This window comes from Euleptes europaea, chromosome 6 (genome assembly GCF_029931775.1).
Source record: "Euleptes europaea isolate rEulEur1 chromosome 6, rEulEur1.hap1, whole genome shotgun sequence".
In the NCBI taxonomy this organism is placed as follows: domain Eukaryota; kingdom Metazoa; phylum Chordata; class Lepidosauria; order Squamata; family Sphaerodactylidae; genus Euleptes; species Euleptes europaea.
This window is the reverse complement of record NC_079317.1, coordinates 19,355,629-19,374,125: the sequence shown is the minus strand read 5'-3', so window position 1 is coordinate 19,374,125 and position 18,497 is coordinate 19,355,629. Positions and strand designations below refer to the sequence as shown.

The 18,497-nt window shown below is 47.1% G+C and overlaps 1 protein-coding gene across 1 annotated transcript in view; it reads right to left on the bottom strand.

The window, feature by feature from the left end:
• Positions 1–18,002, bottom strand: part of DEGS2 (delta 4-desaturase, sphingolipid 2) — a 36,414-nt gene extending 18,412 nt beyond the window's left edge. The window contains exon 1 of the mRNA XM_056851681.1: positions 17,912–18,002. Coding sequence (XP_056707659.1) covers positions 17,912–17,993 — 82 coding nt within the window. The 5' untranslated portion in view covers positions 17,994–18,002. The remainder of the gene's footprint in view (positions 1–17,911) is intronic.
• Between the last annotated feature and the right edge of the window lie 495 nt (positions 18,003–18,497).

The following is an 18,497-nucleotide window of genomic DNA, read 5'->3' as shown; positions in this document are numbered from 1 at the left end:
TAAACTATGTAACGCAATATAGTAAAATCAATTTTACAATGCTGAAATCTGTTCAAATTGTCTTTTCATGGAGCCAAAATAATTCCCAGCAGGGAGGGAAGTTTCTACGACTTCATAACTAAACTTGTACCACAGTGGGAGGGATGGACCTCAATTCAAATTGGCCTGGAACAACTCAAGAAGAGTATAACAGATAGGGTTGCCAGGCCCCTATTTGCCACCGGCGGGAGTTTTTTGGGGCAGAGCCTGACAGGGCAGGGTTTGGGAAAGCTCTTCAATGCCACAGAGTCCAATTGCCAAAGCCCTTTTCTCCAGGTGGACTGATCTCTATCGGCTGGAGATCAGCTGTAACAGCGGGAGATCTCCAGCTAGTACCTGAAGGTAGGTAACCCTAGGAACAGGGAAAGGAGGGGAAGGGAAAAGGGAGAGGGGACAGGGATGGAGAAGGAGGGGAGGGGGAGTAAGATACATTCTGGACACAAACATAAACCTTATTGTTTATGGGCGTTCATGTGCCCGGAACTCACAGCACGTATTTGATTAAAAGTTTTTATGGTGGACCCACTGAGGAAGGAGGAGGAATGTAAAGCATGGTTAAGCCCTCAGGCACTTCCTATGTGCTTGGAAAAGCAATGTGCAAAGAAGGTACAGGTGGAGTCCACAAATTTCTGCCAATGATGGGAAGAAAGATACTTATTAGATGTTCACTGGTTTTCACTCGACATCTGAGCCAGCAAGCCTTTTCTCAGTTTTGGATCCAAAGACCCCCTCTATACCAGGTGTCTCCCAACCTTTTTCAGCCTGCTGGCACCTTTGGAATTTTGGCACACTGTGGTGAGTGTCATAAACCCACCTTGGGTCTGAGTGTATTTACATGTATGTAGTGTGTTTGTTTAGGAGCCCCGTGGCACAGAGTGGTAAAGTGCAGTACTGTCGTCAAAAGCTCTGCTCACAACCTGAGTTCGATCCCGACGGAAGTCGGTTTCAGGTAGCCGGCTCAAGGTTGACTCAGCCTTCCATCCTTCTGAGGTCGGTAAAATGAGGACCCAGCTTGCTGGGGGTAAAGACTGGGAAAGGCAATGGCAAACCATGCCATAAACATAGTCTGCCTAGTAAACGTTGTCAAGAAGTTGAGGTCTCTCAACTTCTTGTATTGCATGATTTTTTGGTTCAGGCCTGGGTGGCCTATGAATTTTGTGTTATTGAGATTTTAGACCAGAAAAATAAGTTTCCTTTTGAAAACTGCTTCTGTGGAGAGGGTAAGCCCCAGCTGGTGCTAGTTAACCTCTCCCCTTTTTGGAATGCAAGGCCGTGCATTGCCATGGTAATTAAATGGTCAGCCATCATGACAATGTCCAGGTGCAGGTAGTTCTGCAGGCTTCCTCATCTGAACACATCTCTGAATGAGTCAGCAATTCTGACCAAGCGATTAATTAACAGCTAAGTGCTTGCGTTTTCTCAATTGGCCTCTATGAGCTCATGCCACTGAGAAAACGAATATAAGGGCAAACCAACCCTTGAGAAAACTATGCATGCTTTGGGATACAGCAGGAGAGCTGTGCTGGCTGCATCACAACCCATTTGATTTTGGCCCTACAGGGAAACTCTGGTCAAGCTGACCTGCTTGGAGAACCCTTTGGACAACCTTTTGAAACTCTTGAATGCTGGAAGCATCTTTGGAAGTTGGTAACTATAAACCTGATGCAAGAAACCTTTGCCAATCCTTTTGAACCAAAAAGGCTTTTGAATGTATTAGCTAGTTAAGCTAAATAGTTTATTGTTTTCTTGCTTAACACTTCATGACTTTTCTTTCCTGTAAACCAGCTTGAATCTTATAAATAAATTGTTAGCCTTTAAATGACTTGTGTCTGTGATTTTGGGATTCCAAGCCTAAATTCTAAGTGCCTTGTGTGAGTGTAAAACCACCTACCAAAAACCTAAGACATTTTGGGAGTGTAATCTTTCCCTGGCAGGCCTCTACCTTGCAGGGTAAGCGTTGCACTCAATTTTGGAGTGAGTTGGGAGAGGATTGCCCTTATCTTCCCCCTGGAGCTCAATCTTTTGAAAGGGCTGGTGGCAGCTACTCCTTGGGCTTGGGGCGAAAGCCTGGAGTTCAAGGTTTTGTCTTTTGAAAAACCTTTGACCAAACCAAAGCAGCCTCCAACTGGTGGAGACAGGTTGGGGAGCTCTTTGACATGGTGGGCAGTGGTGTGATCTGGACTGGAATCCTAAAGGTCATTTTACACTTCTTTTGTGCTGGGTTTACAGTGTGAAGTGGCAAGCGTGTTTGTTATTTTGTGAGGTGCTAGTTAGGATTATTTTCTTTGGAAATGGCAAAGGAAAAACTGTCTTTTGAAAGGAGAGGCAGCAGCAGCTTTGTAACGATGGATGTGACTGGCTTCCCGGACGCTTGGTCTAGGAGGGAGAGAGATGAATTCCTGAGAGGAAAAGATAAGCTCCAGTGGTCTCCAGCCGCCCTTCCCCGAGTGAAGGAATTTGTACGCAGACAGGAGGAATGGGAGAGAGTTGCTGAAAGGAGAAGAAAGGAGCTGGGGGCTTATGCTGATTTGAATGACCGGTTTTATGATCTGCCAAAAAGACCGAGACGTCAAGACTACAGCCAAGAAGCCTACACGGGTGAGAAATGGAGGGGGAGGAAGGAGATTCCCCAAGAGATTTCCTCAGGAAAACAGCACTGGAGTTTTGTGGAGGGGGGAAAGCCCAGCTATAGAGACTATGCCAGACAACGGGAAAGGGAGTGGAGCCCCCCCCAACTATGGAGAAAGTAGAATGCCCCGGTCCAGAGACCACCTGACTCTTGAGGAGGAACAGTACCATGCCTGGGCCCGAGCAGAGCAGAGCAAGGCTGGACGGAGAGATGAGTGGGCAGACCGGGAGGAGAATTATAATTCCATGAGACGTTTGAGGCCGAGGAGGGTCCAATGGAGAGATGATTTGGTGTCTGAAGGTGAGGAAGATTTCTCCCCATACAGAGCCAGAAGCCAGAGGGACTCCCTTGCCACTTGGAGAGCTAACAAAGATCTGTTGCCCTCATATGAGGATGGTATGGATATTGTGGCCTATTTTGTGCTTTTTGAGAGGGCTTGTTTGGACTTTTCAATCCCTACCAAGTTCTGGATGTGGGTGCTGAGAGCCCAGATATCTGGACGGTTACTGGATCTTATGGGCAATTTGCCCCCAAGTAAAATGAGGGACTATGTGGAGTTTAAACAGTTGGCTAAACAACATTTTGGCTTGTCAGCTGAGTCCTACCGCAGAGCATTTCGGAAGGTGGACTGCTCTGAAAGTAAGAGTTACCCAGCAGCAGCAGCCCAGTTATCTAGGAACTTTGACAATTGGCTGGCTGCAGAAGGGGTGCAGACTTTTCAAGATCTAAAGGATATTGTGTTATTGGAACAGTTTTTCCATCTGCTGCCAGGGGAACTTGGAGCTTTGGTGAGAGATGGGAACCCTTTGACTTTAGCAAGCGCTGCTGAGGGTGCAGAGAAATTGAGAGCAAACCGGCAGAGGGACCAAAAGCAGCCAGACTACTCAAGAGAAGAGCTACGTGAAACTGCACCTGTCTCAACAGAGGGGCAGAGGGCTGTGCAAATGGCTGTGATTGATTGTTGCCAAACTTGCTGCTGTGACACCCAATGTTTAGAGCAGGCTATATCAGCTAAGCCAACTTTGGAGCAGGAGAAGGTGGGGGGAGATTTCATTTCAATGCTGTCAGTAAAACTTGAGTCACAGACGGCAGCCTGCCTTGTGGATGCAAATGTTGTGCTGGATGGGGGAGGGAGAATAAAGCCGCCCCTGGTAATGGTAAATGATTCTGATGGATCCATAAAGACTCAGCAGACTGGTGTTGCTGAAGCCAGTCAGGAAAACCTGGCAGACAGTGAATTTGAGAGCTTTGTAGAAAGACGTCTTCGCCTGTTTCTTGATAATGAGCCCCTGTTTAGGAAATTTCACCCCGGGGAGGTGGCAACTGAACCTGCCCCTAGAATAGATTCAGCAGGGACAGAGGTGAAGGAGCAACCATTTGACAAGTCTTCTGCTTGCCAACAACCAGGAGATTTGAGAATGCTGGAACCTAGCCCAGCTTTGAGTGTTAAACAACTGTGTGTGGGATTGGGAAAATTGGGAAAAGATCTGACCAGCCTACCTGGTAAGACTAAGGTGCCCAACCAGGAGACAAATGGAGGGGGTACCCTGGTGACTGATCCCCTCCCAAGTAATACCTCTGGTCATCAGGGGAAAGAAACCTGTGCTGACCCAAGTGTGTTTCTGGTTTCAAGGGGTGGCACAGAGTCTTGGGCTGTGGGCTTTTGTAAATTCCTCCTTGAACAGGATGATGGGGGTCTGAAGAAAACATCAACTAAAGGCCTCTTAGAGATCACAAGGTCTCATAAGCCACCTTAGGAGCCTTGAAGAAGCCAGTAGTATTTTTTTGGAGGGCCTGTGTGAATTCAGATATATCATGGGTTAAAGTATAAGAACTAACTGTTGGTTCTCTTTTGTATATGGTTTTAGTTTTTTGTGGAATAGAATGTGTTTGCTGTAACCATTTGTTCCTTTCTGTATTTGATTTCAAAGTTTTGGGTAACCTATTAAGGCTAATAAATTTGAAAATAGACTTTGTCTACCTAAGGACTGTCTGATATAATATGTTTTAAGTGAGGTTTTAGAACAGAGTGATATATGGTTTTAATATTTACTCAGTCATGGTAGATTAGAGCTTTTAGGTAAAATTAAGGTACCCCTAATTTCACCTGGAATAAAGGGAAGGATGTCAAGAAGTTGAGGTCTCTCAACTTCTTGTATTGCATGATTTTTTGGTTCAGGCCTGGGTGGCCTATGAATTTTGTGTTATTGAGATTTTAGACCAGAAAAATAAGTTTCCTTTTGAAAACTGCTTCTGTGGAGAGGGTAAGCCCCAGCTGGTGCTAGTTAACCTCTCCCCTTTTTGGAATGCAAGGCCGTGCATTGCCATGGTAATTAAATGGTCAGCCATCATGACAATGTCCAGGTGCAGGTAGTTCTGCAGGCTTCCTCATCTGAACACATCTCTGAATGAGTCAGCAATTCTGACCAAGCGATTAATTAACAGCTAAGTGCTTGCGTTTTCTCAATTGGCCTCTATGAGCTCATGCCACTGAGAAAACGAATATAAGGGCAAACCAACCCTTGAGAAAACTATGCATGCTTTGGGGTACAGCAGGAGAGCTGTGCTGGCTGCATCACAACCCATTTGATTTTGGCCCTACGGGGAAACTCTGGTCAAGCTGACCTGCTTGGAGAACCCTTTGGACAACCTTTTGAAACTCTTGAATGCTGGAAGCATCTTTGGAAGTTGGTAACTATAAACCTGATGCAAGAAACCTTTGCCAATCCTTTTGAACCAAAAAGGCTTTTGAATGTATTAGCTAGTTATGCTAAATAGTTTATTGTTTTCTTGCTTAACACTTCATGACTTTTCTTTCCTGTAAACCAGCTTGAATCTTATAAATAAATTGTTAGCCTTTAAATGGCTTGTGTCTGTGATTTTGGGATTCCAAGCCTAAATTCTAAGTGCCTTGTGTGAGTGTAAAACCACCTACCAAAAACCTAAGACATTTTGGGAGTAATCTTTCCCTGGCAGGCCTCTACCTTGCAGGGTAAGCGTTGCACTCAATTTTGGAGTGAGTTGGGAGAGGATTGCCCTTATCTTCCCCCTGGAGCTCAATCTTTTGAAAGGGCTGGTGGCAGCTACTCCTTGGGCTTGGGGCGAAAGCCTGGAGTTCAAGGTTTTGTCTTTTGAAAAACCTTTGACCAAACCAAAGCAGCCTCCAACTGGTGGAGACAGGTTGGGGAGCTCTTTGACAAACGTCATGATGTGATGTCACCCCATTGGGGTGCTTGCATGACCATGTGCTTGCATGGGGGATTACCTTTACCTAGTGTGTTTGTTTACTTGTATATGAAAGCATGTTCTTCTTTGGTGCCACCACTCCAAACTAAACCCAGCCTTCCATGTTACCAGTGACTTGGGCAACGCTAGTAAAAATGCCTCTGAACATGTACAAAAGGAAGTTTCTCAATTACTTCAGCTCTTCCCCTGTGCATGTGGGTCAACGTGAACAAGAGGCCAAGCACGCACAAGATGAGGGGAAATAACGACAATGCCTACTAGCTACACAGAACTAAGGAAAAGAACAGGAAAGATCATATCGCTAAGTGAAACTTAACAATACAGATGTTTTACCTCCATGTCCCTCCCTGGATGTCCATGGAACAAATGCAAAGCCCCATCAGGCCTGCCCACTTTCTAAAACACTTGCCAGATGCCAGAAAAGGTGCCCACAGGCACTACATTGTGGACCTCCTGCCCTAAACATTGTGATGTGTGGTCAACATTACTAGGAAGGGAATAGAAAACATCACATCCAGTCTTGAAGGGCTGAAGAGCTAAACCTAGTAGTGAGGGGACCCAGAATTTAAACAGGAAGAGAAGAACACTGTGCAGACCAGCAGCATTACCTACCTGCAAACTCACACAAGCACAGGATGCTATGAAGGCTTTAAAAACAATTAAACTAATGTGGATAAGTTGCGCAGAGGAGCAGCATTACCTACCTGCAAACTCACGCAAGCACAGGAAGTTATGAAGGCTTAAAAACAATTAAATTGATGAGGATAACTTGCTTGGCTGGTAGTCAGAGAAACCAGAAATACAATCTCTACATTCAGATATGAAGCCAGAATCAGACCACTGGATCCTGAGGGCCTATCCTCCATGAATCTGTTCAATCCCCCTTTAAAGCCGTCTATGCCTGTAGCATAGGTGGCTTCGTTAATGGGGGAACTGCTGCGAGCCGAGCCCAAGACCTGGGCGGGGTCTGGATGCAACCCAGCCTGGGTGGGGGAGGGTGTAATCCAGTCTCCATTTCCTTACTATCCTGACCTGCATATCCCAGGATTCCCCATGTCATCAGATCTCAAAAGCTAAGCAGGGTTGGCCCTGGTTAGTATTTGGATGGGAGACCACCAGAAAAGTCCAGGGTCGTGACGCAGAGGCAGGCAATGGCAAACATCTCTCGCCTTGAAAACCCCCGCGGGGTCGCCATAAATCAGCTGTGACTTGATCACATACAAAAAAATGCCTGTGGCCATCACTACTTCCTCTTGCAGCAAATGCCACACTGTATTCACACTGAATTATTCGGGAAATTTCTAGCATATAAATGACACACAAAAAACAAACTCAGAACACCAGCAGTGACAATGAAAAGGCTCACAAGAGCATGCCAAAACTATCAAAAGTGGCTTATTTGTGTTTCCCTGGCCAGAAGCCCTAGGAGAAGCTACACTACTTTTCCTTCCTCCATCATCACTGCCACTTCCAGAAACTGGGCCATGGCTGCTATGAGGGAAAGTGGTACAGCATGCGTTGACCCCAAATGTCCCATGTTTGTTGCCCAGCTCAACAAGCAACGCAGCGCAGGCCCTCTTACTCCACAAAGGGGTCCCCTTCAGTAGGATTGCCAACTGTGAGGACCCTGTCCCCTCCTCCAGCCAAGACACCTTAGATAGTAGGGTTCCCCTCTTACATTGGACTTAGGCTGTAAAAGGAGGCGCCTATTAAAACAACTAAGTGGAGAGTCTCATAAAGGCACCTGGGTTGAACCATGACATTGGAAATTCCCAGGACTGAAGAGGAAGGGTATTGCTGCGAGGAAAGAAGAACAAGTAAAATTTCCCCCAGCTCAGTGGCATATCCTTCTTGACAACAGAAGACTTTTCAACACTGGAGACATCACCCAATATCCTGCCATACCTGGGAGGTGTTTGCACAGCCCAAGGACCTAGCTATTTCATTGACCAACTCCCAGTCCCTCCTCTTTTTTTACTCAATCAGAAAGAGCACTAAAGTCATTAGTTTGCCCTCCATCCTATTTCAAGAGTTATCTTGCCTCACCCAGGATGGAGAAGAAGAGTTGGTTTTTATATGCCGATTTTCTCTACCTTCCAAGGAGATTCAAACCGGCTTACAATCACCTTCCCTTCCCCTCCCCACAACAGACACCCTGTGAGGTGGGTGGGACTGAGAGAACTCTGAGAGAACTGTGACTTGCCCAAAGTCACCCAGCTGGCTTCATGTGGACGAGTGAGGAAACAAATCCAGTTCACCAGATTAGCGTCCACCACTCATGTGGAGGAGAGGAGAATCAAACCTGGTTCTCCAGATTAGAGTCCTCTTCTCTTAACCACGACACCACTCTGGCTCTGTGCCCTTGCAGGTTTGGCTCACAATAGCTTAATCAAGGTATTTCCCAGCAATTTTTCCTGCCAGCAGTTTGACAGCAGTTAACTTTAAACCAGCTAGTGTGATTTAAAACTTTTTATCTTGACCCAAGCCAAAGTTGGAACAGTCACACACCCCACCTACCCTGGGGTCCTTCTGTCCATAAAAGAAGGACCTCTGTATTGGAATAGGCAATATCTGATGTACAAAGAAGAGAAGACCACCCTGAAGAGGACAGCAAGAGGTCAATTAGATAGGGTAGTGAGGTCAGCACCTTCTCTCCTTTTATGTGTCATTCCCTGTCTGTCTCCAGATTACAATATCCTCCTTCACGGAAGTTTCACACTTGGTCTCTCTCTCAGCTAATGATGCAGTTAGGACACTATGTCTCTCCTCTTTACCATCAAGTACGTTAATTCCTGAATTGAATACTTCTCAAGATATATTAAAGACTTCTCAAGATATACTGTGACCTACCTTTGTCTACACATTAATCAGGTTGTGCACCATTGCTGTGTTAATTACTGGCTGGGCTGAAGGCATTAACTCTGGGACAATAAATTGCCAGCTTCCCACTGGTAAAATCCAAGAGGTCCTTGTTACCAATTGCTTGTATGTGTCGAAGCTAGCGAACAAACTTATCTCCCTAAGAGCACTGGCAAAGAAAGGAATAAAAGCATCTTTTGGAAACAGATGTTTCATCAGACAGAGGTGAATTAATCACAACTGGAATTGTGAACCAGGATATGTACTCTCTTGAAGCTTATATGAAGAAAGCAAATTTTGCCAAGCAGGGCAATCATTAAAAAAATATTTTGGAAACAGATGTTTTATCAGACAGAGGTGAATTAATCACAACTGGAATTGTAAACCAGGCTGTGTCCTCTCTTGAAGCTTACCGGTATATGCAGAAAGCAAATTTTGCCAAGCAATGCAATCATAACAATTGCTTCAGGGTGTGGCACCGGAGGTTGGGACACAGGGTAGGTAAAGGTCCCCTGTGCAAGCACCAGGTCGTTCCTCACCCATGGGGTGATGTCACATCCCGACGTTTACAAGGCAGACTTTGTTTACGGGGTGGTTTGCCAGTGCCTTCCTTGGTCACCTTCCCTTTACCCCCAGCAAGCTGGGTACTCAGAAGGATGGAAGGCTGAGTCAACCTTGAGCTGGCTACCTGAAACCAACTTCAGCCGGGATCAAACTCAGGTCATGAGCAGAGTGTAGGCTGCAGTATTGCAGCTTACCACTCTGCACCACGGGGCTCATTGGGACACAGGGACAAGTATGTTAATTACTCAACTTGAAAGCCAGAATTTAACTGTGTAAAGTGCCCTCAAGTCGCAGCCGACGTATGGCAACCTTGTTGGGTTTTCAAGGCAAGAGGCTAACACAGGTGGTTTCCATTGCTTTCCTCTGCATAACAACCCTGGTCTCCCATCCTAGGACTAACCAGGGCCTACCCTGCTTAGCTTCTGAGATATCATGAGATCAGGCTAGCCTGGGCCAGCCAGGTCAGAATTTAACTAAAGGGATGCAAATGTGATGAAAAGGAGCGTGTGTGCTGCCTCAAAGCGAAGGGAACCGGAGCCAGGTTTAACAAGCAGCGTGTCAGACAGTCAGCCATCTCAAACAAAGGAGTACTACTAAGGAGACTTTCTTATCTAGCGAAAGCAGAAGCTATACCTGAGCCTTCCACGTGGGAAGACACGGCAAGAACGCCCGCAAAAGAAGCAGAAAAATGGAGAAAAGCTGCCTTGTTCTCTTTAATCTGTTGGGCTTTAGCCTGGTTGATATCTCTTGAAATTTATTATGTACTTGTTTAAACGCTGTTTGAAATAATTGTTTTAGTTGTTCTATGTTATCCTTATTTCCTTGTCTCATTCCTGCCAATAAAGCAGTCATTCTTTTTGTAACATTTTCTGTCACTTTTTCAGTTATTGTATCTATATCATCTTCCGAGCAAAGCTCCCGCTTAGCCAGCCGTGCACCTTTTGCCATCTTTTTCAGTATAGAGAGCTTACGTCTGCGTTTCACTGCTTTGTATAACCTCTCCATACAATCATATACTCACACACGTATAATCTTAACCATGGGGAGGGGCCGTGGCTCAGTGGTAGAGCATCTGCTTGGCATGCAGAAGGTCCCAGCTTCAATCCCCGGCATCTCCAGTTAAAGGGACTAGGCAAGCAGGTGATGTGAAAGACCTCTACCTGACACCCTGGAGAGCTGCTGCTGCTCTGAGTAGACAATACTGACTTTCATGGACCAATGGTCGGATTCAATATAAGGCAGCTTCATGTGTTCATACCATCACCAGGGAAGAAGGCAGTAGGATGCAAGTGGATCTTCAAAACCAAGCATGATGCAAAAGGGGAAATACAGAGATACAAAGCCAGATTAATTGCTGAAGTATGGAGAAGTCTACAATGAAACCTTTGCTCCAGTGGCGAGAGATATGTCAACAGGGATGCTCTTGAGCACAACAGCAGCAAGGAAGATGCATGTGGAGCATCTGGACATAAAGACTGCCTTGCTACACGGAGAAATAAAGGAAGACGTTTTCATGGAAGAGCCAGCAGGATTTAAACAATCCAAAAACAAGCAACTTGTCCATATACCACAAAAGACCATCTATGGGTTAAATCAGGCTGAGAGATGCTGCAATGAGAAACTTAATCAAATGCTAACCAAGGAAGAATTTGAGCAAGGCAGAACGTTGTCTACACTCCAGATATAGAGACAACAAATGAACTTTCATTCTGACTTTTGCGGATGACTTTACTTTATCATTTGAAGGAGGACTGTGATGAAATAGTTCAACATCTGAATCAAGAAGTGAAACAATTAGAAGACATCCACTATTATCTAGGAATAAGCTTCCTTCTTTCTCTCATTGTCTTCTCAACCAGAAGCAGAAATTCCTAGAATTACTGGACTACATGAAAGGAACTAAACCTGCAAGCACTCCTATGGAAACAAACTACCTGAACCAGCAAGGAAGTAGTGAACGTCTGCCTGACAACAACTAATACAGAGAAGCTATTGGAAAACTGCTGTACATAAGCACACAGACACGTCCTGACATCACAGCAGTTGTGGTCATGTTATTTAGGAAGATGGACTCACTGAGCAAAAGGGACTGGAATGTAGTCAGAAGACTTGACAAGTACCCACTTGGCACTGCACACCTGAAACAAGTGACAATCCCAAACTAGTGGGATACGTGGCTGCAGACTGGGCAGGAGATACTACAGATAGAAAGTCGGCCAGTTGACACGTATTCGTTTTACAGTGGCGGAGGAGTCAGCTGGCGCAGCTGGGATCAAGAAACTGTAGCTGGGTCCTCAACTGAAGCTGGATATGTATCCGCAGCAGGTGTGTACAGACAACTCAAATGGATACTGCAACTAATGCAAGACTTTGGGACAGATGGACCGAAACCAGTACAACTCTTTGAAGACAATCAAAGATGCCTCAAGCTTGCACAGAACGGAGATCAACTCAAGAACTGAACACACGGATGTGAAGTAACATGCAAGAAGAAGGGCTTGTTGAGTTGCTATACTGTCCTACAGAAGAAATGGCAGACGCCCTCACCAAGCCACTTGCTCGAAAAAAGTTTGAAAGTCTACCTAAGAAGATGACTCTTGTGGACTTTGTACCCTAGACCTTGAGATGGTGTGTTAGAATAGGCAATGTCTGATGTAAAAAGAATCTGGAGGGGGCAGCAAGAGGCAGTTAGTTAGGATAGTTGAGGTCAGCACCATCTCTCCTGTCAAGCGTCATTCCTTGTCTGTCTCCAGATTGCAACTCTTAGGGCAATATCCTCCTTCTTCATGGATGTTCCACACTTGGTCTCTCTCTCTCAGCCAGTGATGTAGTTAGGACACTTATCTCTGTCTCTCCTCTCCCCTATCCAGTATATTAGTTCCTTAATAAAGCTTTATCTACATGTCAATCGCCCTGACCTGGATGGCCCAGGCTAGCCTGATCTCATCAGATCTCAGAAGCTAAGCAGGGTCAGTCCTGGTTAGTATTTGGATGGGAGACCCCCAAGGAAGACCAGGGTTGCTGTGCAGAGGAAGGCACTGGCAAACCACCTCTGTTAGTATCTTGCCTTGAAAACCCCATAAAGGGGTCGCCATAAGTCGGCTGCGACTTGACAGCACTTTATACACACACACATGTCAATCAGGGAGTGCACCTTTGATGTTAATTACTCTGCCAACACCCTCACATGAACACATGAAGCTGCCTTATACTGAATCAGACCCTAGGTCCATCAAAGTCAGTATTGTCTACTCAGACCGGCAGCGGCTCTCCAGGGTCTCAGGCGGAGGTCTTTCATATCACCTACTTGCCTAGTCCCTTTAACTGGAGATGCCAGGGATTGAACCTGGTACCTTCTGCATGCCAAGCAGATGCTCTACCACTGAGCCACAGCCCCTCGATCCAGCAAATGCTTCCTCAGATCTCCATTCCAGCTCTCTGCTGGTCAGAATTCTGGTTTGCGGCTGAGAACCCCTGCTGCACTGTGCACACCGCAGACCTTTACTCCTTGCTTTGCTGGCTCCTCTCTCTCCTCGGGTCTCCGCTGCATCTACCCCCAGACCTCAAGCACCAGATTTAAAGTTTTATGTCCCTTCCCTAAAACTTCCCAGTTTCCTCCCGTCTCCCTTCTATAAAGTGCACTCTCTTGTTAGTGTGTGCATCTGTGGTTGCTTAGGGAATCAGTTCTCAGCTGCCTAAGAAGGTTCTTTACATTTTTATTTCTTTTCCTATACAATACAGTTGTTTGTTTGTGTTTACAATCACTCTCACTTTCTTCATAATTTTATTTTGGGGCCCCACTACTTAGATCCAACCTGGTATACAGAGGCTACGCCTTACATTATTCCTTTCTGGAGCCCTTTTAAAACTAAGGAGGCCCGTGGTGCAGAGTGGTAAGCTGCAGTACTGCAGTCCAAGCTCTGCTCATGACCTGAGTTCGATCCCTACGGAAGTTGGTTTCAGGTAGCCAGCTCAAGGTTGACTCAGCCTTCCATCCTTCCGAGGTCAGTACAATGAGGACCCAGCTTGCTGGGGGTAAAGTGAAGATGACTGGAGAAGGCACTGGCAAACCACCCCGTAAACAGTAAATGTCGGGACGTGACATCACCCCATGCGTCAGGAATGACCCAGTGCTTGCACAGGGGACCTTTACCTTTATTTTAAAACTAAGTTCCCTTTCTCTGGGTCCAGTTTGGGGAACTCAACTCTGGGTTGTTTAATTCCTAGAGATTTGGGGGGGGGGGGCTGGAGCCTGTAGAGAGAGGGGTTTGGGAGGGAGGGCTGTCTGCAGGGTGTAATGCCATAGGGTCCCAAGTGATAGAAACCACAGCATATGCAGCTAGATGACTGCAGTAACAATAATGAACATCGAAACAATGACTGCAGTTAACAACAATTGTAAATAGCTTATAATAAATGCTCAAATATGCAAAAATACCATGTTAAAAACGATAGTATATGCATACCACAAAAAACTCTTCTTCATGGGCAAATAGAAAAACATGGTGAAGATCAAATACAAGTCAATGAAGCATTTAATAGTAAACTATAAAGGCTTATTTCCAAAGCTTCCACAAGAAGAATACAATACAACAGAACAGGCAAGTACTGGTGATATGGAAACCAAAGTTATTTTCAGCATAGATCCCCTTTTATAGGTTGTTTTAAGCGGCCATTTTCTCCAGGGGAACTTTTCTTTGTAGCCTGGGAGTCAGTCGTAATTCCAGAAGATTTCCAGGCGCCACCTGGAGTTTGGCAACGCCACCCTTGAGATTAGCCTGATCCAGCCAAGCAAAGGGTGCCACCCGTAAGTTACTCATTGCCTTTTATTGACCATCCCTTTCCATAATGCTTTCCCAACATACAGATTGCTCTTCTGTTAACTCGACATTCACCAACCAGAGGGGCAAAAAGCATAGGGGACTTTCCAAACTAGGGATGCCAGCCTCCAGGTGGGACCTGGGGATCCCCTGGAATTACAGCTCATCTTGAGAGGGAGGGCATCTTGGCCTTGTTTGGGGGCTTCCTAGAGGCACCTGGTTGGCCACTGTGTGAACAGACTGCTGGACTTGATGGGCCTTGGTCTGATCCAGCATGGCTTTTCTTATGTTCTTATGGCCACCTTTTAGGCATGGTGTAGGGGTCACTGGGGGTGTGGGAGGGAGGTAGTTGTGAATTTCCTGCATTGTGCAGGGGGTTGGACTAGATGACCCTGGTGGTAACTTCCAACTCTATGATTCTATGGCTGTTACCGCACTAGGTATTCCCAGCGATGTATCAAGAGTTTGGAAATGTTATAAAAAACATCGCTTTAAAAGGGTTTTTGGATGCCACGGCTAAAAAATGGTTGGAAGACGTCTTCACAGCTAAAGGGGCCAAACAAAGTGCGAACAGTATTTTTTATAACAGTTTCAAACTCTTAATACATCGGTGAGAATACCTAGTGCGGTAACAGCCTTAGATTCCAGACTACAGAGAACATTTCCCCTGGAGAAAATGGATGCTTTGGAGGGTGGACTCTATGGCATTGTACCCCACTGAGGTCCCTGTCCTCTTCAGGCTCCACCCCCAAATCTCCAAGAGTTTCCCAACCTGGATCTGGCAACCGTACCCCCTCATCCCCTGCTGGTGGCCACGGAGGACCGGGCAACCCTATTCCAAACAGATGTGCTATTTGCTTAATGGGTCAATCTCGACCCTAACCTACACTACACTCTCAGGCCCAGTACCCTACACGCGGCTTGCTGTACCACATGCTCACAAAATGGCAAGCAATGGAGCAAAATAAGGTACCCTTGGGAACTGTCTGAGCTTTGCCTTGTCACCAAAACCAGCAAGCCTGATTGACAAAAATGAAACAGAATGGGGATCTAGGCAAAGTAATGTCGCACTCTACCCAGGGGCTATAAGTAAATATGAGAAATAATACAATGGGGTGTGGTGCTGGTTCGGGGCAATGCAGGCAGCAGGAGGGCTTTAAAGGGGGACTAGCCAGATTACTGGAAGAGATGTCCATCAGTAGCTCCTAGCCAGGGGGACTAAAGGGAACCTCCACCTCCCAAGGCAGTAAACATCTGGCAGTGGCAGAAGGAAGCATCAGGGTAGGCCTTGACCTCTTTGGGAGGTGGGTTCTATGGTGTTATACCCCATTGAAATCCCACCCCAAACCCTGCTTTCTTCAGGCTCCACCCTCAAAATCTCCAAGTATTTCCCAACCCAGGGCTGGCAACCCTAGCCACAGCACCTTCCCAATGCAACATCCTAGATCCTTATACCTCTGATGGAGATGGGGTAACTTTCTTCCAGCAGGAGACTATGTACATACAATGGTCTGACTCAGCAGTACAAGGCAGCTTCGTGTGTTCATCGTTGCCAAAAATCAAGCTATTACAAAAGCGCTGGATATATTTTATTGAAAAAGAGAGAATGTTTTGTGATGTACCAGAGTAGTAAATAGTGTACAGCCTTCTATTTCCCTTGCAATGTGCAAAACCACCACTGCTCATCTCTTGCCTTGAAAACTCCATGTGGTGGAACTTCATAGGGTTACCATGAAGAAGAGTTGATTTTTATATGCCGACTTTCTCTACCACTTAAGGGAGACTCAAACCGGCTTACAATCACCTTCCCTTCCCAACAACAGACACCCTGTGAGGTAGGTGGGGCTGAGAGAGCTGTGACTGGCCCAAGGTCACCCAGCTGGCTTCATGTGGAGGAGTGGGGAATCAAACCCGGTTCTCCAGATCAGAGTCCACCGCTCCAAACTACCACTCTTAACTACTGGATATATTTATGAGTTGGCTATGACCTGTCCCCTTAACTGCTACACCGCTGAATTGATGGTGCACTGTAAGTCAAGTCAAGCATCCCTACATCTTTACACATGGGCAACTGCTGTACTTTGAAAAGAAACATGGCTATTTTTGTAAAGCCATGCCTTCCCACACTGGCTTGAATGCTCACCCCTCCTCACAGGGAGACCGTGCAAGAATTGTCCAAAAAGACAAGGCTAAGAAGGGGAAAGGGCAGGCCTGCTCTAAGTTGTCCGCCGCGATTTGCAGCAGGACCCTTGTCTGTTTCACAACTGCGTGCCAAGCATTGAGCCAGCAGGTGAAACTTTTGCTCTGGTTACAAATGCAACCAAGGGGAAAGGTTCTTCTGCCGGATCGCTGCTAGCTATGCAACAACCCCACCCTAAAGCACACCTGGCCAAGCCCAACATCCCCTTTCAGCGTCACTATTAACTCTTGAGGAGAACAGACCAGGGCTTCCAAACAGAGGAAGGAAAAACAGAAGAGGGGGCAGCTGGTGCAGGGGCCAAAACACAACGGACAACCTGACTATAGCAGAAAATAATGGAAAAGCTCCACCAAAGCTCCAGGTGGGCTAGGAGTCTGAACAGAGACCTATGGGTAGCCCTAAACTGGATGGCAACCATTCCAGTGAGGAGAATGCCCTTGAGCATGTGCAGAGTTTCATTTCCCTCTCTAACCAAGTCCTAAACTGGATGGCAACCACTCCAATGAAAAGAACGCCCTAGAGCAGAGGTTAGAGAGTCATGGAGCACTTTTCAGGAGAGAAAATCGCTATGGAGCACTAATTTTCACCTAGCAGCTACATACTAAACCAAATGACAGTAGTATTTTTCTTTCCAATCTCTTCACGGAGCACTAGGAGATGCTTCACGGAGCACCAAGTGCTCCTTGGAGCACAGTTTGGGAACCTCTAGAGCATGTGCAGAGTTTCCTTCCCTCCCTAACCAAGCCCTAAACCGGATGGCAGCCACTCCAATGAAGAGAATGGCCTAGAGCACATGCAGAGTTTCATTTCCCTCTCTAACCTAGCTCTAAAACAGATGGCAACCACTCCAGGGGAAAGAACGCCCCGAGAGCATGTGCAGAGTTTCTTTTCCCTCCCTAACCTAGCCCTAATACAGATGGCAACCCCTCCAATGAAAAGAACGCCCCTAGAGCATGTGCAGAGTTTCCTTTCCCTCCCTAACCTAGCCCTAATACAGATGGCAACCCCTCCAATGAAAAGAACATCCCTAGAGCATGTGCAGAGTTCCCTTTCCCTCCCTAACCTAGCCCTAATACAGATGGCAACCCCTCCAATGAAAAGAACGTCCCTAGAGCATGTGCAGAATTCCCTTTCCCTCCCTAACCTAGCCCTAATACAGATGGCAACCCCTCCAATGAAAAGAACGTCCCTAGAGCATGTGCAGAATTCCCTTTCCCTCCCTAACCTAGCCCTAATACAGATGGCAACCCCTCCAATGAAAAGAACGTCCCTAGAGCATGTGCAGAGTTTCTTTTCCCTCCCTAACCTAGCCCTAATACAGATGGCAACCCCTCCAATGAAAAGAACGCCCCTAGAGCATGTGCAGAGTTCCCTTTCCCTCCCTAACCTGGGATTCAAGGCGCTCCGATCATCAAGCCGAAGGGGTGGGAGGCGAGTCTGGAAACCCACCCGAAAGGCCCCATTTCGAGGGGTCGGGCCAGGAAAAGGCTCCCCCCCCCACCCCGGGGAGAGCGAAAGCGAAGCAGCCCCTCGCCCTCGCCCGCACGAGCCTACCGAGGATCTCTTTCCGGCGCTGCGTGTGGGGCTGCTCCGTGTAGACCCACTCGAAGTCGTCGCGGGCGACCCGGTTGCCCATCCTGCCGCTTCTGCCCAGCGGAGGCGCCCCGCGGAGGCGGCCTTTATATCCCCTCGGGGCCCCGGAGGGCGGGGCCCGCAGGCCACGCCCCCTGCCGCACCTGCGACCCGAGCGCGCGCGCCGAGGGATTGCGGTCCTCGCGCCCCCGCAGGAGCCGACCCCCCCGGGCCCGCCACGCGCACCCCTCCCCGCCCCTTGCAACTCCGTCTGGCCTCAAACCGAATTCACGTCGATCTCTTGGCTTCGTTGAGCCTTCGCCTTTCTCCTCGACAGGGGCCCAAAGTGGCTGGCTTGCACCGTTCTCCTCTCCTCCGTCTTCGTCCTCACAATAACCCTGCGGAGTAGAAAAGAGCGAGAGTCCAGTAGCACCTGAAAGACTAACAAGAATCTTTTCTGGCAGGGGATGAGCTTTCCTGAGCCACAAAAATATTTTCTGGTAGGCTAAAAGCTTTCGTGAGCCACTACCAGAAAATATTTTTGTGGCTCAGGAAAGCTCATCCCCTG